Genomic DNA, 25,586 nt, shown 5'->3' on the forward strand with positions numbered 1-25,586 from the left:
TGCTTGGCCATCTGTTCCAGGAAGGCATCATCTATGCCCTCCGTTTGGCTTGGGGATCTATAGTAAACTCCCACAATGAGGTCTCTGTTATTCTTCTCTCCCTTAATTTTGACCCAAATGCTCTCACTTTGGCTTTGAGGTTCTAAATCTTGGATCTCTTCACAGGTATACACATCCCTGACATATAATGCCACTCCTCCTCCTTTCTTGTCTGGTCAGTTTCTCTGAAATAGATTGTATCCCTCCATTATTACATTCCAATCGTGGGACTTATCCCACCAGGTTTCAGTGATGCCTATTATGTCATATTTAGTCAAAGTGGTCTTTTGGAGGAAGGAGGGAAGACAACAGCAGGGGTCTTCTGTGTTTGGGGTCTTTTGTTCTTTTGTTTCTTGTGCTTGCAGGCAACTGGGATTACCAGAGATTCCTCATCAGCACCTCATTCAGATTAGGCATTTCTTAGGAAACCATAAAATGATTTTTATTATTTACAAGTGCTAAAAAAATTCATCTCTCATACACACACACATACACACACTCTGTTTGATATATCAAATTAAGGATCTGGTAAACAACACTGTCCAAAATAATCTCTTTTCATATGAACATTTAAAAAGTAAAACACACACACACATAATATTTGGGGGACAGGGATTGTTTTTGTTTGTTTGTTTTTTAAAAACCCCAGAGTTTCCTTCTAAGCGCTTCCAAGGCCAAGTCCACGTGAAGAGTCTCCGTCCTCCTCACAAGATGAAAGAGAACTGAAGTCAGGACCTGGGGAGCCTCAGGCACGCGCTTTCATAAAGTCTGCAGACAAAAGAGAAGAGAGGCTGAGGTAGGTTGCTTAGCGGCTACCAGGAGCAGCAGTCACAGGCCTCTTGACCACTTTTCCTCAACCCAGTTTCAGCAGCTGCTTTACTCTCAAATTCAATGTTACCCTGAAAACTCATGCCTGGGTCGGCTGCCAGTTCTCAGAAACTTTTGCCTTCGTGTCTGTAGCAGCAACATGCACTACCATCACGAAGGGATTTCTCTCTCTCTCCTCTTTTTTTTCCTTTTTGAACATAGGCTCTCTCCAACACAAGCGCAGATAAAACGTATGCATTTTTGTTTTACCAGATTTGACCTGCTGCCTAAAGCAGCTCTTTAAAAAGTGTCTTAGAACAAAGGTTCAAATGAGTAAATTCTCATCACCTGCGGCAGAGGGCAGCACTGAGTGTTTTTCTTCAGCCCATTGAGCAGATCAGGCCCTTCAATGTGAGGTGGGGAGGGAGGACGCCAGACCCCCTGCAGCAAATCCATCAAGGTCACAGCTCAGTTTCCATTGAGAGAGGCTTGCAAGCATAAAAACTCCACCCTTCTTCTCAGACTCCAACAGAAAAGCCGCCTGACTGCCAGGGGCAGCTGCTGCCACGTGCTCTTCCGCTCCTCTGCAACACAGCAAACTTGTTCTCCCTGGCCCATGCACTCGTCTTGCTGGGGCATTATTATCTACTGTTGACATGATTAACTCTGTTGTGCAGGCTGTTGAACTCTATTTCCTCTAGTATTCTCTCTAAGTGCTGAATTAACACCCGTTTTTTAAACCTAAGAGAAAGAGGGGGGGAAGGGGAGCAATTTAATGTGGGTTTTGCACTTCTGTTCCAAGTTCCCCCTCTGAAACAAACAACTGCCTTTGCATTACTCTGCAGAACATATGCAGGGCCTAGGCTCACCCGCCCCCCCTGTGCTTGGAATGTTAAGTCCCATCAACTTACAAGCAAAAGAGGTTCCTCCCACCATCAAAGGCGGTGGTTTCAAAGAACATCATGCAGCACAACAGGCAAGAAGCAAACAGGCCACTATCAGAACACATGCACATATCTGCTCAAGCTTTGAACATGCCATCTGGATACAAACCTTGCTGCTTCCTTGATAGCAAATTCAATGAAATATTTTTGAATTTCAACAGGGCCTTGAACTTCTTCAAGGAGAGAGAAAATCTTTTCGAAATCTACAATTAAAAAACAAAACAAAATGTGAGATCATGGTAGCGTTGGCAAGACCATCAGAATTCTGCCCTCAACCCTGCCCTGTGCTTCCAAGCAGTGGCTGCTATCTCAAACTCTCCCATGGTGGAATCTTTGCCCTTTTCAGACCCTCAGTGTCCTCCTAAAGGCCACTCCTCTTCTCTCCTGGGGCATAGCTGTTTGTGCAGGATCGCATGCGACAAGCCTGGAGATAAATGAGTCAGTCTGCTGCCTCGATTACCCTCCTCATTGGAGAAAAGACATTTTCTCCTGCTAGCACCGATTTCCTCCTCTTCCCTTTGTAACAGCACCCCGCACCAAACTGACAAATCACTTTCTCTCGTGGTCACGTTCCACAGGTTTCTAAATGTGAATTCCATTATGATAGGCAGCTGCTGCCATTTACAGATGAACTCTACAATTACGTTTCTGCCAACTCTAAAAAAAAGGGGATCCTCACAAATTCCAAAAGGTGCCAAGCGAGACTGGCACCATAGCAAACACCCCCCGCCCTCCCGGGAACTGAAGTGTCCCTGAAATAAATGATAGCGGTGGAGACTGAAATACCACGAGCTTCATCAGAGCCGCCTCCCATTTCACACCTGTGAAAAGGCGAGAGACGGCTTTTGGCTGCCCTGGCGCTCTTTCTGGGTTGGTGGGAGCAACGCAGGACCTCCCTTTGGACAACCCAGCCCCCTCTCCAACACTCACTTCTCCCGGGCTTCCGGACCTCCTTCATCACTTTGATTTTGATCACTTCGTTGCTCCCTTCAAACATGCTGGGCGTGATTTTCACTGAATGGGGTGTGGTCCCGGGTGCGGATCCTGGCTGGAGTTTTGGGTCCCCTGAAGACACACTGTAGCTGACAGGTCTGCGAAGCAGGGAGCTGGCGACAGGCCTGAGGTCCAATCCGTCTTCCCCAAGGCAATTCAGCTCACCGGACAGGGAGTCCACCTCGTTGGGCAGGTCGTCATCCATCAGGGCTGCTGGGGGCGGGGGGATCAAGGCCATCATGGGCACAGGCAGCCCATCTCCCTGCTTGTCCAGGGACTGGAAGTGTTCAGCTTTCTTCTCACCGTTGCCATCCGGGACCATATTGCTATTTGCATCTGCCAGAAGAAAGAGCTCTCTTAGGGAAGTTTCCTAATGCTCAACGCCGTATCACAGGCATGCCCAACCAGCAGATCAGTGGACGTCTGTGGTAGATCACCGGCTCCCCCCCAAAAGTCAACAGCTTCGACCTGAACCCCCCAAAAGGGACTTCCTGTTCCTTAAGAAAAGCTCAGGAACTTTGACCTGAATGCCCCAAAAAGTGCCTCCTTCTCCCTAAAAAAAGCTCAACAACTTAGACCCCCCAAAAGGTGGTAGATCACTGCCAGTCTTCAACTCCGTGAGTAGAGGGCAGTCTCTTGGGAGGTGGCCACCCCGATTGTGTTTTTAATATTTGGTTGGGAGCCGCCTAGAAAGAAAGATAGATAAACTTTATTCGCACTAGCCAATGGCCATAGCAACATAAAACAAACAATATATATAATTAAAAAAACAACGGGTAAAAAGGGCCACCCACAGTGGCTGGGAAAACCCAGCCGGATGGGCTGGGGTAGAAATAATAAATTATTAGTATTAGTAGTAGCTAAACACACAGCAGAAGGCACCTCCTAGGCGGCTCAAGATCCAACGTCTAGCAATGGGAGCACCACAGCAGAAAGCAAAAAATAGGACCTTGAAAGGATGTGGGGAAAGTAATTTGATAGTTAATTACACAGTTAATCAGTCAAGAAACAAAACTAACTAGGCTGCATTTAAACAACTCTTTCGTCAGTGGTAAGGTGTTGCATGAATTAATTTTGATGGCAACCAACAGGAATGGCACCTGTGCTTTAAAAAAAAACAACCAACCTTTTGAGCCCTAATGGCCCTAAGATCAAGGTATCTAAAGGACCCACCCCAGGTCTCTTTGCTCCCAGGCAAACCAGGCCGGTTTCCTTACAGTGGTGGCCAAACTTGGCCCTCCAGCTGTTTTGGGATTATAATTCCACCATCCCTGGCCACTGGTCCTGGGAGCTAGGGATGATGGGAGTTGCAGTCCCAAAACAGCTGGAGGACCAAGTTGGGCCACGCCTGATCTTGAGCAGTGTTCCCTGTTTAGGGAAGCTTTTAATGTTTAATAGGTTATTGTATTTTAATATTCTGTTGGGAGTCGCCCAGAGTGGCTGGGGAAACCCAGCCAGATGGGCGGGGTATAAATAATAAATTATTATTATATATTATTATTATTATTATTATTACTACTACTACTCCCATCATCCTTAGCTACTGGTCCTGTTAGCTAGGGATGATGGGAGTTGTACTCCCAAAAGAGCTGGAGGGCCAAGTTGGGCCACCACTGCTTTACAAGCTCAGCTCTGGGATTCCATCAAGGTGGGAACAGGCTCCCCTTTTGTGGGCTCATCAGTGGCAACCCTTCTCTTTAAAAAATTAGTTTCTATTTTTTTATATAGTTTGTATTTGGTTCTTAAGGGGAGAGGGTCAGGGTTGCCAGGGAGTGTGCCCAGCCGACAGAATGGCTGGGGCACGTTCCACCGGGGGGGGGGGGTTCCTCTGGGACGCCCAATCTCAGTGCTCATGGACAGGAGGAGGAGTTACACTAAGACCAGACCGCATCATGACCAGATGGATAGTGGAATCAGCAAGGGAGACCCACACGACCTGTGCAATGCCAGGTCAATGATTCACAAGACTGCTGCCACCCACAACTTGAGCGTGGCTGAAGGACTTGACCTGGCCATGTGTGATGGACACTTGGTTTGATGAAGCAGACAGACCTGTCCTTGCCGCTGCTTGTGCACCAGGTTTCTTGTACACACAGCAATCTGGGTCATGTGGGCGGGGGTGGTGGTGTCGCAGTGGTTTTTAGGGAGTCACTGGTTTGCACTGGGCGCCCTATTGGGAAGACCTAGTTCTCTGTGTGTTCCAGAAGCTAGGCAATAGGGGCAATGCAGGATGCCTTTCCTCCCTGCTGCACCAAGGATTCCCTGCCCAAGCTGCTTCAGGTCATGGCAGATGTTCTCCTGGAGACACCTAGTTTGGTTGGCCTAGGGGATTTTAACATCCATGCCGACACGACCTTACAAGGGGTCACTTGGGACTTCGTGGAAAGCATGGCCTCCATGGGGCAGTCCCTGAATAAGTTTGGCCCAACTCATAGTCATGGACATGCCTTAGACCTGGTGTTCACCTCTAGTGACAGGGGTGATCTGACATTAAGTAAAAGTGAAACGAAAGAAGTGCTGTGGCCAGATAACTTGGACTTCTCTGCAACCCTTCCCCTCTGCAAGGAGGCGCAACTGATTCGGATGGGCCGCCCCCGCCACTTAATGGATCCAAATGGTTTCCAGAGAGTGGTAGGGGGTGCTTTATGCCATGCTGATGGCCTTTCAACTGATTCCCTGGGGGGCCACTGAAATGCGGAGTTAACCAGGGTTATCAACCGCCTGGCTCTGAAGCGCCCTTTCCGATTGCATGGAGCCCGGACAGCCCCATGGTTTTCCACGGATCTGAGGGTGATGAAACAATCGCTGAGACGGCTAGAGCGCTGGTGGCGGAAACTCATTCTGAATCGGACCAGACACAGGTAGTGGCGATAGCGACAGCAAAGAGGACTTTCTTCGCCGCCTCTATTGCATCTGCAGAAAACAGCAGCAGGTGGTTTCTTTCAGGTGGTTCACAATTTCACGGAACCACCTTTGCCACCGGGGCCTGGGAAAGACCCCAAGATCTCCTGCAATGATTTTGCAAAGTTTTTTGCAGATAAAGTTGTTCAGATTCGGGAAGAAGTAGACTCCACCGTGGAAGCAGGGCCGGGGCGGGAGAGTGCTAGAGTCCTGTCTAGTCAAGTTGCGTGGGATCAGTTCCAATCTGTTACCTCCAAGGATGTGGACAGGCTGCTTGGATGAGTGAAACCAACCACCTGTCTCCTTGATCCTTGCCCATCCTGGCTCATAAAAGCGAGCCAGGAAGGGCTGGGCAATGGGATCCACTGGGTGGCAAATGCTTCCCTCTGTGAGGACCACTGAAAGAGGCAGTCATTAAATTGCTTCTTAAAAAACATATTTGGACCCGGCCAATATGGCCAACTATCGCCCAGTCTCAAATCTTCCATTCTTGGGCAAGGTGATTGAGCGGGTGGTTGCTGAACAACTCCAAGCATGCCTGGAGGATGCAGACCATTTGGATCCCTTCCAATCAGGATCCAGGCCTCATCATGGGACTGAAACTGCCTTGGTCGCGCATGTCGAGGATCTCCAGTGGGCTAGAGACAAAGGTGAGAGCTGTTTCCTAGTTCTGCTGGATCTCTCAGCGGCTTTTGACACCATCGACCATAACATCCTTCTGGACCGTCTAGAGGGGCTGGGAGCTGAGGGCACTGTTATACAGTGGTTCCGCTCCATTCTCCTGGGCCGTGTCCAGAAAGTGGTGTTGGGGGATGAGTGTTCAGACCCCTGGGCTCTCACTTGCAGGGTGCCTCTGCTCCTATGCTTTTTAACATCTACATGAAGCCTCTGGGAGAGATCATCAGGGGGCTTGGGCTGGGCGTTCATCAGTATGCGGATGATACCCAGCTCTGCTTCTCTTTCAAATTGGAACTAGTGAAGATGGTTAAGGTCCTGGAGGCGGTTGGAGGTTGGATGGTGGCTAACGGATTGAGGTTGAATCCTGACAAGACAGAAGTCCTGTTCTTCAGGGGCAGGGGAGAGGCTGGTATGGAGGACTTCCTGGTCTTGAATGGGGTAACTGTGTCCCTGAAGGACCAGGTGCGCAGCCTGGGAGTCATTTTGGACTCACAGCTGTCTATGGAGGTGCAGGTCCATTCTGTGTCCAGGGCAGCTCCATCTAGTACGCAGGATGAGACCCTCCCTACCCACAGACTGTATTGCCAGTTAACTCCTGCTTGGACTACTGCCACGCACTCTACGTGGGGCTCCCTTTGAAGGTGACTTGGAAACTTCAATTAATCCAGAATGCGGCAGCCAGACTGGGGACTGGGAGCGGCTGCCAAGACCACGTAACACCGGTCTTGAAAGACCTACGTTTCCTGCTTGGCAGGGGGTTGGACTCGATGGCCCTTGTGGTCTCTTCCAACTCTATGATTCTATACATTGGCTCCCAGTACCTTTCTGGGCCCAATTCAAAGTGCTGGTGCTGACCTTGAAAGCCCTAAACAGTCTCGGCCCAGTAGACCTGAAGGAGCGTCTCCACCCTCATCATTTGGCCTGGACACTGAGGTCCAGCGCTGAGGGCCTTCTAGCAGTTCCCTTCCTGCGAGAAGCGAGGTTACAAGGAACCAGGCAGACGGCCTTCTTGGTGATGGCACCCTCCCGTCAGATGTCAAGGAAATAAACAACCACCTGATATTTAGAAGACATCTGAAGGCAGCCCTGTTTGGGCAAGTTGTTAATGACTGATCTTTTAATGTACTTTTAATCTTTTGTTGGAAGCTGCCCGGAGCATGCTTGGGGGAGGAGTTTTGTTTCAGTAAGTTAGCTTGCTTATTTATTATAGTGCTTCTGGGTATGTTTTATTACAATAGCGTCAAACAGTTCAATTCCTCTGCTTATAAAAATGATTCCAGAAGACAAAACCTCAGTGCACACAAGACCAAAATAAAAAAATTATTAAAAAATGCATGTTTCACTGAAGTGCACACATTGTCAAAAGCACATGAAGAGGCAGACGGCAATCGCTCAGGGAGCCTTTAGCAGGCTAAGCACAAATTACCATTGAAAGCTGGCATGGCTTTGAGGGTGGTGTTGGCTGGGGCCCCTGAAGCAGAAGGGGGGCCCTTCCCACTGAGATGGTTGGCTATCGCTGGGGGAGACTGGGGCCGCCTCAGCAGCGGGGACATGCTGCGCCTCCTTTTCAGAGAAGCTGGCGTGTTGGGCTCTCCTGGGCGCTTGGTTTTGTTCTGAGGACCAGCGACAAACTCGTCTGCTTCATCAATCATCATGCCCTGGAAGACATATCATCACCCGTTAAGAACAACCCACAGTCTTCTTCTTCTTCTTTTGTAAGAAAGAGGCAACTCCACTCACTCACGGGCCGTGAGAAATTGCCGGGGGGAAGGGGGGGACCCCGTGAAATCGGCCTACCTTCTTATCCTGCTTGAAAGGGTTCCCAAAAGTATGGAGTCTTTTGGGCTGGTCTGGGTCAATTTCTCGTAGAGGAGCGGGCATCATCTTGAGATATTCCTGGTAGTTCCCCATCTGAGCCACAGGAACACTATGAAGGCAGTCTGCAGCAGAAACAGAAAGGACGCCACACTTCATTTCCAGAAGACTGAAATTTCCCTAAAGACTCATTCCACGTCATGTCAATGCGGTCATGTCACCCACCATCTTGGGATTTGGATGAAACTTGGTGTACATACCCTTCCCTTATGGTTGAAAGAAATCGCCTTAAATTTTTCCCCTCTATCTCAAACGGTTTAAATTTTATAGCACTTCAAAATTTCAAAAAAATAATAATTACAGTACTTCAAAATTTCAAAAACCTCGAGACCCTCAGCACATGTACATTTTATTTTATTTTTCTCCATAAAAAGGCATTTATAAAATCTTTTGAGTACTGGTGTATTTTTTCCTGAAATCCTCATCCTCTTATTGACCTCTGTGTAAAATTTCAAAGAGATCTGATCATTGGTTATGAAGGAAAAAACCTTGGAGCATGCTGGGAGATGTAGTCCGGGGGGGAATTGCAAAAAAAGCACCCGAAAACAAAATGGGGGGGGGGGGGGGAGAATGGTGATCACATCAATCCAAGCGGTGATTGCAGAACCATACATGGGCCGGATCCAGAGGGCGATTGGGCTGGATCTGGCCCGCGGACTGTGGTTTAACAGCCCCTGACCTAAAGGAACCAAACTTCAACCTCAATTCAGTGCCACACCAACACGGCACCCACCTTCGTCTTGGCCAAGAATGAGCTTGTGTGTTTTCAGCAGGTTCGTCCTCATGCGGGTCAGCTGGTCTAAAAGGCTGCGGCGAGGAATATCGTAAGCGTTCCTGTAAGCCTGTGGCTTCAGATCCTGTTTGTCGTCAAAACAAAACAGATCATTTGCGAAGATGGAAGCTGCAAAGCAAGCAGTTTGTTCCCCCTTGGCACCATGTCACACCCACCTTGTTTATTTTTTAATATATATAATAATTTTTATTAGTTTTTGCAAATATTTTCAAAGTAACATTCAATTGCTATATAATATAGAAAACCTTTGGCAGCCACAGCCTGAGACTTCCCTCCTCCTCGACTCGTGGTTGGCTTCCCCACTTACTATCTAATACTGCATTTTGGAATTACAATTATTACTATTAAATCCTAACTGTCAATCAACCATTTTTAAATTATAAAAGTGGTGTCTTGGTTTGCATAAGTTTTAGATTACAAACACGTCAAACCCTGAAATGCGGTTCCCGGTTTGCAACCGTTTTTTGGATGACAACCCTTTTTTTTGGATTACAAACAAATTTTGGGGGGAGGCCCCATCGGCGAAAGCACGCCTTGGGTTACAACCTGTTTTGGTTTACAAACGGACCTCCGGAACGGATTGTGGTTGTAAACCAAGGTACCACTGTAATTGATAGTCCACCTTACAAAACTTCTTGCAACCCTACCACCACTGGGCTAATAATATCCTTGCTGCAGTTCTTGCAGATAAAAAGGCTTTTATCTTGCTTATGAATTTCATTACCTACAATGCTTAATAAGAAGGCTTCTGGAGTGTTTTTTAAACAAATATTTATTTTCAACATTTTTTAAAGTTTATAATAAATCATTTCCCATAAAGCCTTCGCCTCCTTACAGACCCACTACATAAAGTTAAAAACAGGCATGTCCAAAGTCCGTTGCGGGGGCCCAATCCAGCCCGCTGGCTGGTTTAACCTGGCCCCTGTGGCAGTTTATTTCCTGAGATAAAATCCCCAAAAAAGCTCAACTTCAATCCTAAAAGCAGCTCAACAACTCCAACCCTAAAGAAACCTCAAGAACTTCAATCCTAAAAAAAGCTCAACTTTGGGGTAAAATCCTAAAAGCAGCTCAACAGCCTGAATCATCGAAGAAGCTCAACAACTCCAGCTCTTCAGGAAGCTCAACAACTTCAATCCTAGAAGAAGCTCAACAACTTCAATCTTAAAAAAACCTAAACTACTTCAATCCTAAACAATGCTCAAGAACTTTGGTCGGCCCCCACGGCCCTTCACTCCATCCAATCTGGCCCTCTTTGGAAAAAGCTTGGACACAACTGGTTAAAATCACCTTCCTTTCCATTTTTTCTTCCCCTCCATTCCCCCCTTTTTTTCTTTTCTTTCCAATCGTGACGATGACTCCGTTTCATATGCTTGAGCGAATGTCACCGCACACCCACCTTGTTGAAGAGCCCTATGTGGAAGCCGGCAAATTCCTTCGCGCTTGTTTCGGACAGCCTGAGCGGAGATTCCCCCGAGATCCCTCGAAGAAGCTGTTTGAAATCCCGGTTCTGGATCGGGGAGAGGCCGCTGGAGTGGTTCTTCACTTTAATGCCAGTCTCCTGCGGGGCTTTCTTGCCCACCGACCCTATGATCCGCTCCGACTCGATTTTTGTCTATGACAAAAGCACACAGCACGTTAAGCAAACAGCAGTGCAGACGACTCTAGCGTAAAGCAAATTCTGGCCATGTCAAAAGGCAACCCATGCCTGCTGTCTACATGCTGAAAGAGTTGCAGGGGTCAGCAAGCTTTTTCAGCAGGGGGCCGGTCCACTGTCCCTCGGACCTTGCGGGGGGCCGGACTAGATTTTTTTTTGGGGGGGAATGAACGGATTCCTATGCCCCACAAATAACCCAGAGATTATTTTCAATAAAAGCACACATTCTACTCATGTCAAAACACCAGGCAGGCTGCACAAATCACCCAGAGGTGCATTTTAAATAAAAGGACACATACTACTCATGTCAAAACACGCCAGGGGTGATGGGAATTGTAGTTCCCAAACAGCTGGAGGGCCAAATAGGCCACCAGTGGACTTGATTTTCACTGGACAATAAGGCCCTTGCGTGAGTATTTCAAGATGCTTCGCCTGAAGGGGAAGGCGGATTTTCTAGAACTTCAGGAATGATACTCAAGTGATGTTTCCAAGCTCTCCAAAATCAGCAAAATCCACCCTTGTTGTGTGTGAGCTGAATCCTTCCATCCTCCTTGTCCGTAGGAAGGTAGAAAGCTTTAGCCGGCATTTACCACACTTTCCCATCTATAGGACGCCCCCATGTATAAGACTTTTGGGGGCCTCAAAATTTAGAAAATAGGGGGGATTGAGGACTATGTGGGGGGAATGCCGAAAATCACTCACCTACCAGAAGGCAGAGCACAACCGCTCACGTCACAGAAACCACCTATCAGCTGTCCGGCTTGCTGCCAATCATGCTCCTGCTTGCGGTGACAAGGGCAGCTGTCTATTGGCTACAGCAACGGGATTGGGAGGGCTAACAGCGGCAACCGGGCAGCTGCGACGCAAGCGGCTGTGTGCCACATTCCGGCAGGTGAGCAGTTTCCGGCATCCCCTCCCCCAACAATCAAGCAGCAAATGCCAAAAAACGCCCACCCGCCGGAACGAAGCAGAAGCCTGAGATTTTCAGCAGCGATTTGCCTCTTCATTGTTTGGGGGGGGGGGGAGTGGATGCCGAAAATCGCGAGCGATGCATGTGGCTGTGCGCTGCGTTCTGGTGGGTGAGCCATTTTCAGTATCCGCCCCCCACAAATGACCAAGCAGCCAATCGCCGCTTACAAGCTTGCGCCAAAAAAGCATTTGCCTGCTCAGCACTACTCATGTATAAGACGACCCTAAATTTTGAACCCCCATTTTTGGGTCAAAAAAACCTCATCTGGTTACTCTATTTAATGTTAGGCAAAACCAGAACAGGAAGAAGCACTGGTCGCGTTTCTTAAATACCACAGGGAAAGGGTGAATTTGAGCAAGGAAAAGAATAGCACAGGCTTCTTCAACCTCAGCCCTCCAGATGTTTTGAGACTACAATTCCCATCGCACCTGACCACTGATCCTGCTAGCTAGGGATCATGGGAGTTGTAGGCCCCAAACAGCTGGAGGACTGAGGTTGAGGAAGCCTGGAATAGCCTATGGGTAGGCAAACTATGGGTAGGACGCGGGTGGCGCTGTGGGTAAAAGCCTCAGCGCCTAGGGCTTGCCGATCGAAAGGTCGGCGGTTCAAATCCCCGCGGCGGGGTGCGCTCCCGTTGCTCGGTCCCAGCGCCTGCCAACCTAGCAGTTCAAAAGCACTCCCGGGTGCAAGTAGATAAATAGGGACTGCTTACTAGTGGGAAGGTAAACGGCGTTTCCGTGTGCGGCTCTGGCTCGCCAGAGCAGCGATGTCACGCTGGCCACGTGACCCGGAAGTGTCTTCGGACAGCGCAGGCCCCTGGCCTCTTAAGTGAGATGGGCGCACAACCCCAGAGTCTGGCAAGACTGGCCCATACGGGCAGGGGTACCTTTACCTTTACCTTTAGGCAAACTAAGGCCCGGGGGCTGGATCCAGCCCAATCGCCTTCTCAATCCGGCCCGCGGTCAGTGTGTTTTGACATGAGTAGAACGTGCCCTTTTGTTTTAAATCCACCTCTGGGTTATTTCTGGGGGCATAGGAATTCATTCACCCCCCCCAAAAAAAAAATCTAGTCCAGGCCCCCACAAGTTCCGAGGGACAGGGAGCTGGCCCCCTGTTGAAAAAGTTTGCTGATCCCTGGAATAGCACTTCTTTGATGTTACAGATTTAGGTAGCCCTTATGAAAACTGGGTTCAAGAAGACAGGAGGCCTTTGGCCACCAGCCACATAAGATTGGACAGCTGCCACTCTTTCAAATCATCCGCAATGTTGACTGCAATGCTCATTAGCAGCAAACAACTAAGAACACGCGACAAGTAAGCTGAATTGTTGTCTTCCTCTTCTTCAGTAACTTCTTCCAGCAGCCCCCACCACCACTTACATCAGCCTTCCTCAACCTCGGCCCTCCTGCTGTTTTGAGACTACAATTCCCATGATCACTGGTCCTGCTAGCTCAGGATCGTGGGAGTTGGGAGGTCAAAAACATCTGGAGGGCCAAGGTTGAGGAAGCCTGACTTACATGAAAACGGAAACGCATGCCAGTCTTTACCCATCTCAAAAAACGGGGGGGGGGGGGGCATTCCTTAAGCAACGCATTTATACAACCATTTTTACAACACACTAAAAATAAAACAAATCATCATCATCGTCATCATCATCATCAATGTACTTCTGATTGCAAAGGTTTTGTCGATACTACCTGTTGGCTGAGTTTTTTAAGGTAAGAGATAACACTGTAACTAAGTCCACAATCTAAATTATCTGATATCAGATTTGGAGCTCCCATCATCCTTAGGGCTTTCTTTAACGGCTATAAGGAAAACAAAACAAAAAAGAGTAAGAAGAGGGTCAAAAATATTCTTTTTTCTTTTTTTAAAAAAGTTTTTCCGTTGTTTTTTTTAAAGTTCCTCGCAGATCAGTGTTACGTCAAGCTAAGGCAGGCATAGGCGACCTCGGCCCTCCAGGTGCTTTGAGACTACAATTCCCATCATCCCTGACCACTGGTCCTGCTAGCCAGGGATCATGGGAGTTGTAGGACAAAAAAACATCTGGAGGGCCGAGGTTGAGGAAGCTTGGCATTGACGCTTTGGGAAGCGAGGTGGGTTTCAGCTGGCTCGCCGGCGGGCATCGGGCTACACTGCGAGCGTGGTGCTTTGCAGTGCAGCGCCACCAGCTGATTCCACACAGAGGCGAGAGTCCCTGATTGCTGGGATATGACAAGTCCACACAGCGGCGTCTTGCCCAAGCGATGAGGGAGGTTTCTGCCGCTTCCACCGCGCCCCCCAGCTTCCTCCCCAGCCCAGCCCTTTGTTAAATGAGATTTATCCGGGGGCAGAGGAGGGCTTCACTAGGAGCTTTACCACACTGCCAGTCGCAGCAAAGAAGTATTCCCAAGGGGAGGAGGGAGAACCGAAAGAATAAATGCTGGACTTGCGCTGGATAGCAATCCAAGGACGAGGGGCCAGTAAGTCGTGCTAAGCTGCAAAGCATTTTTGGTTTTTGAACCCTGGCCTGTGGGCTGTTTGGTTTCCAGCAGAAGACACGTAAAAACCGCTCTGCCAAGGACAGCCAGCCACCAATTCTTTTATTTAGGGCCACTGAGTTCGCAAGAGGTACGTACCAGCAAGTAGTAGGGAGGCATGGTTTTTAAGTAGTTGTCCAAAGATTGCCGCCACTTTGGATTGGGCTTCAGCTTGTGAACCTTAAAAAAGTCATCTGCACGGAGGAGAAACAAGACCAGTCACCCGCATGCCCCATGTTCCAGTCATAGTATCCGAGCAGAGTCATGCTCCGCGGGAACGTCCCTTGAGAACAACAATCTGGAGAGTTTTTGTGCTTCCATGGGCTTTTCTCTCTCTTTAGCCTCTCTCCTCCTTATATATCCAGTTTTGACACAGGCAGCGGAAGGGATCCACAGAGCCAAAAATTAAGCTGTATCTTAGCAGAGTAACAATCACAGCTTTGAATGAAGGGAACCAGCAGTGCTCAGTCTGAAGACCTCTGAAGTCCTAAACAACTTAAGATTCTCCTTGTTTTAGATGCCAACACATTCCGTATATTCCCCTTACAATCCCATGCAAAGAGGAGAGCCCACACTTTGAACTATTAATTCTGTGGTACTGTTGAAAGTGAAATGTTTTAAGTGTGTATTTACCATATTTTTCCATGTATCATATGACCCCTATTTTGGGGGACACAAATTTATGGAAATGGGGGGAGATGATGACCCCCGGTTTTTTAACATTCTTTTAGGCAGTGGTTTCCAAACTTTTTTCAAAGAGGGCCAGATTTTATGAAGTGAAGGGCTGTGGAGGCCGACCAAAGGGCCAACCAAAGTTGTTGACCTTTTGAAGTTGTTGAGCTTTCTTTAGGGTTTTACCCCAAAATCAATAACCCCCCTCCCCACACTCACAATTTAAAGGCCCTAGATTGGGGTGCCCAAACTCTTTTCAAAGAGGGCCAGATTTGATGATGTGAACATGCATGAGGGCCAACCAAAGTTGTTGAGATTCTTTTAGGGTTAAAGTTAAGGTTTCTTTAGTATTTTACCCCAGGAAATAAACTGCCACAGGGGCCAGATTAAACTGACCGGGGGGGGGGCAGATTAGGCCCCCGGAAAGGATTTTTGGAGAAGCCTGTTTTAGAGTAAAAAATAACCTAGTCTTTTCCACAAAAAAAGTATGGTAAGTTATGATACTAAGTATCTGAGAAACTATTCCCAGCAGAAGCTTGACCCAAAACAAGGTAACCTACATGTGCCATTATTGAGACTGGCAAAATTCCTTGCAGCTTAATTCCTGGAAGAATCCAAGGGTTATTTGACAGAAGGGGTACCACTCAGAAGAGTGGCCACACATCCAACAAATAGCACCTATTGAACAAGGAAGGCTGGTGCAGACAAAAACAGAGTCCTCTGATGTACGATTCTTTCTACATGAATGTCGGGGAAAGAATTTTTTAACGAGTTGCAGTCAGGAGGAACCTCACAGTTGTGGTTTTTTTGGGGCAGAGAAACAAGAGGAGACCATGAGCTGCACCAAAGCAATTCAAAGCCTCTGGAAGGCCCCAGGCAATTCATGAAGCCTGCCTGAGCATTTCCCCAAAACCTTCTACTAAAGAGTTGCGGGGAAGGGGGCACGGAAGAGCAGGTTCAGCAGAGCTTGTGTTTTTAAAATGCAGCCACCACAAATATATGCCTCCAAGAAGCAAATGGGATTAGAACCTTTCAAGAAGTGGTCCAGGAAACAAGAACAACTCCGTATGGGGCTGTGTGTTCTTCCAGAGAGGCAAGAAATAGCTCAAGGCGCATGCACTTCTATATTATGGTTACCAGACGATCCCGTTTCCTGGGGACAGTCCCTGGATTTACAAATCTGTCCCCAGACGATATCCAGCAGTGGCGCGTCAAGGTCGGGGCTTGCCTCTTTTTTCTCCTTCCTCCTCCTCTCCTCCTTCTCCCTGCGTTGGCTCTGGGGTTTTCCTGGCCCTGGAGCGCCACTGGGCAGTCAGCTGGATGCTCTCACACCCGGCTCGATTTGGGTCGCAGGGGGCAGGTCAGTGGTTCCCCCAGTTGATGCGCCGGGCGTCATTTGCTCCTTGGCAGTGGCGGCAGCAGCCTCAGCAGCCTGGTAGTGCAATTGGCTCCAGTGGCTTCTGGAGCTGCTCACTGCTGTGGCACCTGCCATTTTGCCTCACCTGAAGTCCCTGTGTGATGTGTCTTCTGCCACTGAACCAATCACGCAATGTTCATTTCGTACTAATAAATCTACAACGCTTAAAATATAAATCCGGGGACATGAAATGAAATCCAAGGATGGATGTTGTCCAGGGACAGGTTTGTAAATCCGGCAACTTTCCCCGGGAAACGGGGCCGCCTGGTAACCATATTTCTTGCCTCTCTGGAAGAACACACAGCCCCATACGGAGTTGTTCTTTTTTCCTGGACCACTTCTTGAAAGGTTCTAATCCCATTTGCTTCTTGGAGGCATATATTTGTGGTCCCAGGAACATCTGGTAACCATATTCTAGTCCTCTCTGGGATGCCTTCTTCCCCGTGTGCCCTCTTTGGAAATGTGCACCCCCAGCTCACAAAGCCCAGTGAAAAACGGGCGACACAACGCTGCTGCAAAAGACTATGCAGGCACCAACGTCCTGAAAGAGGGGAAAAGAACGGAGGTTGAACCTTACTCCAATTAAGGAAGGAGCTACGAGTCGAGGAGGTGAGCAGCGTCAAACATGCCCACGAAGCAGGCGGCTCTCCTCCTCTGCTGCAGAGAGAAAAAGGGAGAGGGCGGGTGTAAAAATCCCTCTCCTTCCAATGGAGCCGCCTGCAACCCTCGAGGCGCTCCGGCCTCCCGTCCCGCCTGAGAAAACGGCTGGCAAGTAAACACCGTGGGCGGACAGGCTCCCATTCCTGCTCGGCTGCGCCAAGACACTCTGCACCACACTCACCTAGCAGAGGGAGAAGGACAGGGTAGTTGTACGGCATGACAAAGAGATTGACGCACGTCAGAGTGGTGCTGGCTTTCAGGTATCCAAAGGGGTGGCCCAGTTCACTGTACTTGCCGCTGGTGCTCACAAACACCTGGAGAACGACAAAGGAAGAGGCAAAAGTTCAGCACATGCAAGGGGCTGCTGGCCTTCGGAGGAATTCAAAACATCCTGGCGTTTTCACAGACGTGGCGTGGCATGTGTTTTTTGCAATAGTCACAGCGCAATTGTTTTCCCCCTTCTCTCAGAGGCTCAGGGGAGGAATCCTGGGCAGTTTACTTCTTTTTTGCCCATTTACGGTCCTGCAAGACACAGAAAAGGAAGTTTCCTGGCTGAACAGAGCTACCAACGCACAAAGCTTTCTACCAAGTCAAACCAAGCGTCCAATAATTACACTATCTATAATAAAATCATTCTTATTCCTTTATGGACAGCTGTTACCTCAGGACAGTACCACCAGTTAATATGATCCTGAGAAAAGCAGCTGGTCTGCATGACATTCTGATTCAAGCTGACGGGGAAAACCCAACAAAAGCTGACTGAACCTCTTGTAAATTCACTTTGTTTGATCAGTGGGTTTTATGTATTTGCTATACTATGCTGTGATCTGCCCTGTAATTATGATTGGAAGAAAGAAAATGTTCTGAATGTTATGTGGCCAACTCCTGAGAGACTGCAATCTACTCATAGAGTTAAAAACGGGCAGTAATGGTGATCTACCCCCTATTTTGGGGTTCAGGTCGAAGCTGTTGAACTTCTTTTAGGGAGGAGGAAAGCCCTGTTTTTCAGGGTTGAAGGGCAAAAATGTTGAGCTTTCATAGGGGAACCAGTTGTTGAGCTTCTTTGGAGGGAGCCAGTGATCTACCACAGACATCCAGTGATCTACCAGTAGATCACGATCTACCAGTTGGACGTGTCTGTTATAAGTGAATTGCTGAATATATTCAAGCAGTAATATTCCTATTGTTTTTGTGACACATTTATGAATCAGCAGGCGAGCCTATCATGGCTCTGAGGTGGCTCCACATTAATTGACATCAGTCTCACTACAAACCCAATTCCAGTCCACAGAACAATATGTAGGGGAACCCTTCGGATGTTGCTGAACGGCTGGAAGGCTGAAGGCTCACCACCCCTGGACTAGAGAGTGCATCAAAGCTTCTAATCACCTAAAATTTAAAGTGCTTAGATAGGCCCTTTTACAGTGGGTCCTCCAGATAGGGCGCTTCTACACTTCCGGGTTTGCTGCATTCGCAACTGGAAAGTTATGTTACCTTCGGGGTCCACTGTATTATTCCTTGATGTTGGGGTACAGCTATTAAGGAACTACTGCACTTTTCAGTGGTATTGGCCCCACTTGTCCAGATGGTGGGCTATTATTAAAATCAGATCTTCACTGCCTGAAGCACAACTGTGGCCCCTGCCTCCCCTCTCTCGGCCCTCGGAGAGTGAAAGTGTGCGTTGTTCTGGATGGGAGACAACAGGGTGCCTCAGGGCTCCACCCCCCCCCTCCGGCTTTTTAACGTTGACATGAAGCCACTGGGAGAGATCATCATGGGGTTTGGGCTGGATGTTCATCAGTATGCAGATGACACCCAGCTCTACCTCTCTTTTAAATCAGAACCAGTGAGGGTAGTGAGGGTCCTGTGTGAGTGTCTGGAGGCGGTTGGAGGATGGATGGCGGCTAACAGATTGAGGTTGAATCCTGACAAGACAGAAGTACTGTTGTGCGTGAGCAGCTGGGGGGGGGGACTCCATGGTCTTGAATGGGGCATCTGTGTCCCTGAAGGACCAGCTGCGCAGCCTGGGGGTCATTTTGGGCTCACCTCTGTCCATGGAGGTGCAGGTCAATTCTGTGTCCAGGACAGCTGTCTACATCTGGTATGCAGGATGAGACCCTACCTGCCTGCAGACTGTCTCACCAGAGTGGTGCATGCTCTAGTTATCTCCCGCTTGGACTACTGCAATGGGCTCTACGTGGGGCTCCCATTGAAGGTGACTCAGAAACTGCAATTAATCCAGAATGCGGCAGCCAGACTGGGGACTGGGAGCAACCGCCGTTAAGATTCCACCTAAACATTAGGAAGAACTTCCTGACAGAAAGAGCTGTGCGACAGTGGAATTTGCTGCCAAGGAGTGTGGTGGAGTCTCCTTCTTTGGAGGTCTTTAAGCAGAGGCTTGACAACCATATGTCAGGAGTGCTCTGATGGTGTTTCCTGCTTGGCAGGGGGTTGGACTCAATGGCCCTTGTGGTCTATTCCAACTCTATGATTCTATGACCACATAACACCAGTCTTGAAAGTCCTGCACTGGCTCCCAGGACGTTTCCAAGCACAATTCAAAGGCCTTGGCCCAGTAGACCCGAAGAAGCGTCTCCATCCCAGATGCCGGGGTTCCTTTCCCAAGGGCCTTCTGGCAGTTCCCTCCCTGCGAGAAGCAAGGTTACAGGGATCCAGGCCAAGGGCCTTCTCGGTGGTGGCGCCCACCCTCCCATCAGATGTCAAAGAAATCGGACTATCGGACTTTTAGAAGACATCTGAAGGCAGCCCTGTTTAGAGAAGTTTTGAATGTTTGAAGTTTTATTCTGTTTTTAGTGTTCTGTTGGAAGCCACCCAGAGTGGCTGGGGAATAAATAATAAATTAATAATTATTAATAATAACAGACCACTCCACTGCCAGCCCTTGGGAGGTCAAACCAAACAGCCACAGGTTCTTGCTAAGAACTGGTAGGTTTGGGAGGAAGAGGAGAAGACACACTATATTCGAGAACAACCCCAGGTGTTGGAGGCTGTAGAAGCAGCTCCAATTTCACTGCATTTTGATTTTTTTTTTTTAGATCTTATGGGGCTCTGGAGATCTTTCCAGGTTCAAATGTGGGGTGAAATAAAACAGCACCACCAATTCACAGACCGAAGGAACATACATGGCTAGAACCAGCTCTGCAGAGCTACACTTCTAAGAAGGCCATTGTGGGTTTGAAGGCCAACCACAGCCGCAGCGAGATTATTACTTGCAAAGAATTGGAACGGAAATATCCCCACAAAGGAACATTGGAGATGTAAATTAAATGAATTTACAGAATTAGTAAATTTAACAGCAGCCATAAGGTATCAGACATGCCAGAAATTAAGGACAGAATGGCAAAGTTTTGAATTTACATGAAAAAACACTACTCTAAGGGTAATATGTTGATATGTATAGATTAAGTTTGCAAAGTGAAACTTGAAAAAAGTTATATATTGGGAGTATTGGGGGTGAGATACCAAAGATGCAATGTTAATTAAGAACTTAAAGAAGGAATCCCCAACTTGCAGCCCTCCAGATGTTTTGGCCTACAACTCCCATGATCCCTAGCTAACAGGACCCCAGTGGTCAGGGATGATGGGAATTGTAGTCGAAAACATCTGGAGGGCCAAAGGTTGGGGATGCCTGACTTAAAGGTTAAGAGATGATGGGTATTGGAGGAGAAAAGTCACATGGGTGTATTATTTGTTTTCTATGTGTGGTTATTGTTTTGTATTTTTCATTTCTAATGGATTAGTGTACATGGGGGGGGGGGAGAGGAAAAAGGAAACCCAACCGTGTTCTTAGAACCCAAATGCAAGAAAACTCATCACCAGCCCTTGCTCAAAAGGCGGTCTCACACTGTCAACACCCAGCAGACTTATCTTTTAAAACGAAATCTCCATTCCTCCACAGGGTAAGTGGAGCTTTTTTGGCTACTGAAACAGATCACTCAAATAATCCAGTTAAAATTGGTTCACATGACTAAGAATAATAGAGATAGTGTTGCCCACTTGATTGACAATTGTTTAAGCAATTAGGAAAATGCTCTGGATCTGATCAACTTCCCGCTCAAGTCAGTTGCAAATGATTGGGTAAATAATTGTTCAAGGGCTGCAGAGTCCGTTGTTTTTTAAAAAAAAACCTTTTAAATTAAAAGTATCAGAAGGCAATGTCTTTTATTTATTAAATATCTATACCCCCCTTTCATCCGAGGATCAAAACGCAGTCCACGGTGTAAAGGCACAAAAATGAATAGTATAGTAGCAAACCAAAACAATAACTCCCCACACTCACAGTTTAAGACCATAGATCGGGGTGCCCAAACTTTTTCCAAAGAGGACCAGATTTGATGAAGTGAAAATGCGTGAGGGCTGGCCAAAGTTGTTGAGATTCTTTTGGGATTGAAGCTGTTGAGCTTTTTTTAGGATTTAACCCAAAATTGAGCTTTCTTTAGAACTGAAGTTTTTGAACTGGGGGGGGGGGGGTTTGAAGCTGTTCTTTTAGGATTTTACCCCAAAGTTGAGCTTTTTTTTAGGATTGAAGTTGTTGAGGGGTGTGTTTTTTTTTGGACTTTACCCCAGGAAATAAACCGGATTAAACCGACTAGCGTGCCAGATTGGGCCCCCGAAACGGACCTTGGACATGCCTGCTTTAGAACAACCAAATGAAATTTCTTCATCACATAGAACTTGGCGCAAATTGAGCTTTGACTTCCTCCCGTCCCCCCTCCCTGACTTCCAGATGAGGCCCCTGGAATGCACTTTGGACATGCCTGGTTTATGGGGAGGCATTGCTTCTGCAAAGCAAAGATTCCTTCTCCCCTCCCCCTTATCAAACCAAGATATAGTGGTACAGTGGTACCTCGGGTTACATATGCTTCAGGTTACAGACTCTGCTAACCCAGAAATAGTGCTTCAGGTTAAGAACTTTGCTTCAAGATGAGAACAGAAATTGTGCTCCGGCGGTGCGGCAGCAGCGGGAGGCCCCATTAGCTAAAGTGGTGCTTCAGGTTAAGAACAATTTCAGGTTAAGAACGGACCTCCGCAACGAATTAAGTACTTAACCCGAGGTACCACTGTACCTCCGGTTGCCAATGGGATCAACTCCGATCAGATCCCAAGGTTTCCGCAACCGGAGGTGCCTGTTCTGCATAGGTACATGGCACGGTAGATGGTTTTGTTAGCCAATGGCCTGGGAGAAAAAGAATGCTTTTGCTTGGGCTCCTTAAATGAAAATAAGGCTAGGCTTGAATAAAATGTGATCCATTTTGATAATTCTTGTATTGTTATTATAAATATGAGCTGCTCAAAACATTGCAGAAAGGGACACGGGTGGCGCTGTGGTCTAAACAACTGAGCCTAGGCCTTTCCGATCGGAAGGTCGGCGCTTCGAATTCCTGCGTCAGGGTGAGCTCCCGATGCTCTGTCCCTGCTCCTGCCAACCTAGCAGTTCAAAAGCACGTCAAAGTGCAAGTAGTCAAATAGGTACTGCTCCGGCAGGAAGGTAAACGGCATTACCGTGTGCTGCTCTGGTTTCGCCAGAAGCGGCTTAGTCATGCTGGCCACATGACCCGGAAAAACTGTCTGCGGACAACACTGGCTCCCTTGGCCAGTAAAGTGAGATGAGAGCCGCAACCCGTCATCCGCGACTGGACTTAACGGTCTGGGGTCCCTTTACCTTTTTTTTTTTAAAAAAGTTGCAACTTCTCTGAACTTTTTATCTAAAAAGTGTGGCACGTAGCGGCACTAAAGGGGCTGTAAGGGATTAGCAATTCTGCAAATTCTGTGATGGCGCATGGGCAGATGTCGAAAACCAATGTTTCAACTGGGAACAGTCTTCAGGAAGAGAAAGTTCTTCTCCAGCTCTGCTAAGCTGGATTGCAAATGCTGAGGTCCCAAGCTAGGGTCTTCAACATGCGACGACCTGGCTGCTAATGGGGGGGCGGAGAGAGAGAGAGAGAGAGAGAGAGAGAGAGAGAGACTAATACAGGGCATTCTCTCTACTTCCACCTGCAAAGTTTATCACGGACTGGCTTGGGAACCCTGCAATGGGTATATCGCAAATACCTGCCAGCACACAATAGGCGACTTCCGCTCCAAGATGTACTGAGTTAGAGGTGATGGTTCGAGCTCGTACTTGTCAAAGGGAAGCTTGTCGATCACCATGGGCTCGCAATCCGTGCAGGAGAACCTCACCACTGGGTGGGCTGTGCGGGGAGGCTAGGAAGTGGGGGGGAAGGAAGAAAGGGAATAAGAACCATTTGGAGGAAAAGGGAAATAACAACAACAACAACAACAATAATAATAATAATTCATTATTATTCTCTGGGCGGTCTCCAACACTCTGGGCGGTCTCCAACAGAACATTAAAATACAATAGCCCATCAAACATTAAAAGCTTCCCTAAATAGGGCTTCCTTCAGATGTCTTCTAAAAGTCTGGTAGTTGTTTTTCTCTTTGACATCTGGTGGGAGGGCGTTCCACAGGGTGGGTGCCACTACTGAGCTTACAGGGCGTCATCCCAAGAGCCAATTGGCCAGCTAGGCAAGAACGTTAATTTATTCCTTTTTTCATAAACCTCCACAAAACATCGCAAAGAATGGCTAGCCCAATAGCTATCCAGCACCAAGTGTTCAAAATGTAGAATACATTAGTCACAATGTTCCAGAAGGTTAGTCTGTAACAGGGGTCGACGAATTTTTTCAGCAGGGGGTTGGTCCACTGTCCCTCAGACCTTGTGGGGGGCCGGACTAGATTTTTTGGGAGAAGGGAGGGGATGAACAAATTCCTATGCCCCACAAATAACCTAGAGATGCATTTTAAATAAAAGGGCACATTCTACTTGTGTCAAAACACACTGATTCCCAGACCACCCAGGGGCCGGATTAAGAATGCGATTGGGCCGGATCCGGCCCAATCGCCTTCTAAATCTGGCCCGCAGATGGTCCGGGAATCAGTGTGTTTTTACATGAGTAGAATGTGTGCTTTTATTTAAAATGCATCTCTGGGTGATTTATAGGGCATAGGAATTCGTTCATATATTTTTTTCAAAGTATAGTCTGGCCCCCCACAAGGTCTGAGGGACAGTGGACCAGCCCCCTGCTGAAAAAGTTTGCTGACCTCTGGCCTACATGATCCCCACAGTGGGAGAATTAAGAGGTTGCAAGCAGGGATATTAGGGTAGGGGTCAGCAAACATTTTTAGGAGAACGATTCATTGCCCCTCAGACCTTGTGGCGGGCCGGTCGTGCAGCAGAAGGGGGTTTCTCTCTCCCCCAGCCCCTCCCCTCCCCCTGCTTTCCTACCTCCTCTGCCGCTCTGCCTGCGGTTGGGAGCCGCCGCCGCCTCTGCTTTCCGGGCCAGCTTTCCAGGGCGCCAGGCACAGGGCCCATAGACGCACCCAGCTCCAGCCAAAGCCCCGCGACGTGGCTGTCACGATGCCCACAGCGCGGCCATGGGTGGAGAGGCCAGAGGGCAGATGGTGAGCCTGGGCCACACCTTGGCGCGTGGGTGACGAGGCTTCGGATTGGCTGGCACCAATCAAAGCCCAGCTCCCTTCCTTCGCAGGATGGGGAGAAGCCGGGAGGGAGGAGGCAGTGTGGGGGAAGGCGCCTAAAAAAATGCAGAAAAAATGGCGCAACCCGAACAATCACGCCGATCCAAGCGGCGATTCCAGGACTGTCCGTGGGCAATTGGGCCTGATCCAACCCGTGGACCTTAGTTTGCTGACCCATGTATTAGGGCTACCCAGTGTCACTTGAGATTGGATGCGATCTGAAAACAGAGAATCAGAGCTGGAAGGGAAAGCAAGGATCATTTGCTTTCCCTGCAACCCCCTGCAAGGAAGGAACCTTTTTTGCCCAAGGTGGGGCTCAAATCCACGATCCTGAGATTATGAGTCTCATGATCTATCGACTAAGCTGTCCAGCTACTTTCCACCACATTACCAATGGTTACCAAAAGACATTTGCGTTGACCGTATCTGCAAAGAAGCTTGAAAGCACTGCGACATACCAGTGTTGGTGAATTTTGATCGGGCCAAAAGGATTCTGGAATTGGCCAATGCCCAACAGGAACGCCCGTTTTAGGATTAGGCCTCACATAGATGAGCTTATGACAGCTGTGCCATGGCTGAGAACCAAAAGAATTGATAGGTCTGGTGACATCAACAAGTCCATCTAAAATCCAAAAGGAGAACAATAATAAGTTAGTACAGCACATTAGGTCTCGAGCATTACTTTTCCAATCACTACTTAGATGTTTTCTCAAAGCCACGCACGAACAGATTAGCTGTAAAACTGATATTTTGAGTTGGAAAAACAAAGAGGTCTGTGTAGTGGTTGCACATCTAAGACTGTTTTGGGAAAAGTAGGTCTATTGACTGGTTTTGTGCCTAAGATAATTTGGGGGAGGGGAGATTAAAAAGTCTGCGTGGTGGTTTTGTGTTTAAGATAAAGGTTAGTTTTGCATCCAAGAATGAAAACATGCAGCAGGAGAATCATTTCCAGAGCAAGAAATGAACCAGTTTAAGCATTCAAAGAACTGAAGATAATTGTTCAACGGAAATGTCAGAAGCAAAGTTATAATACAATATTGTGTACAGAATCTACTCTGGTTTTGCAATATCGTCCTCTTTTTTTTACCAAAGACGTTTACACATT

The 25,586-nt window shown here is 48.0% G+C and overlaps 1 protein-coding gene across 7 annotated transcripts in view; it reads right to left on the reverse strand.

Moving 5' to 3' along the window:
* Window positions 1-465: 465 nt before the first annotated feature.
* LOC114589570 (integrator complex subunit 6-like) overlaps window positions 466-25,586 on the reverse strand; it is a 40,610-nt gene continuing 15,489 nt past the window's right edge. For 2 of the 7 annotated variants that reach the window (XR_003704698.2, XR_003704700.2), the window contains 13 exons: window positions 24,940-25,103; window positions 22,994-23,146; window positions 17,103-17,235; window positions 14,272-14,366; window positions 13,351-13,461; window positions 10,427-10,642; window positions 8,971-9,094; window positions 8,160-8,302; window positions 7,789-8,020; window positions 2,721-3,119; window positions 1,900-1,993; window positions 1,195-1,587; window positions 466-807 (listed from right to left, as the gene is read on the reverse strand). Coding sequence is in view for 4 of the 7 variants with exons in the window: in XM_028716034.2 (XP_028571867.2) it covers window positions 1,488-1,587; window positions 1,900-1,993; window positions 2,721-3,119; window positions 7,789-8,020; window positions 8,160-8,302; window positions 8,971-9,094; window positions 10,427-10,642; window positions 13,351-13,461; window positions 14,272-14,366; window positions 17,103-17,235; window positions 22,994-23,146; window positions 24,940-25,103 (1,964 nt within the window). In the remaining 3 variants the exon portion in view is untranslated. The other 5 variants (XR_003704699.2, XM_028716034.2, XM_077922265.1 and 2 more) reach the window with 5 other exon arrangements.

The sequence above is a fragment of the Podarcis muralis genome, chromosome Z (assembly GCF_964188315.1).
Source record: "Podarcis muralis chromosome Z, rPodMur119.hap1.1, whole genome shotgun sequence".
Classification (NCBI taxonomy): domain Eukaryota; kingdom Metazoa; phylum Chordata; class Lepidosauria; order Squamata; family Lacertidae; genus Podarcis; species Podarcis muralis.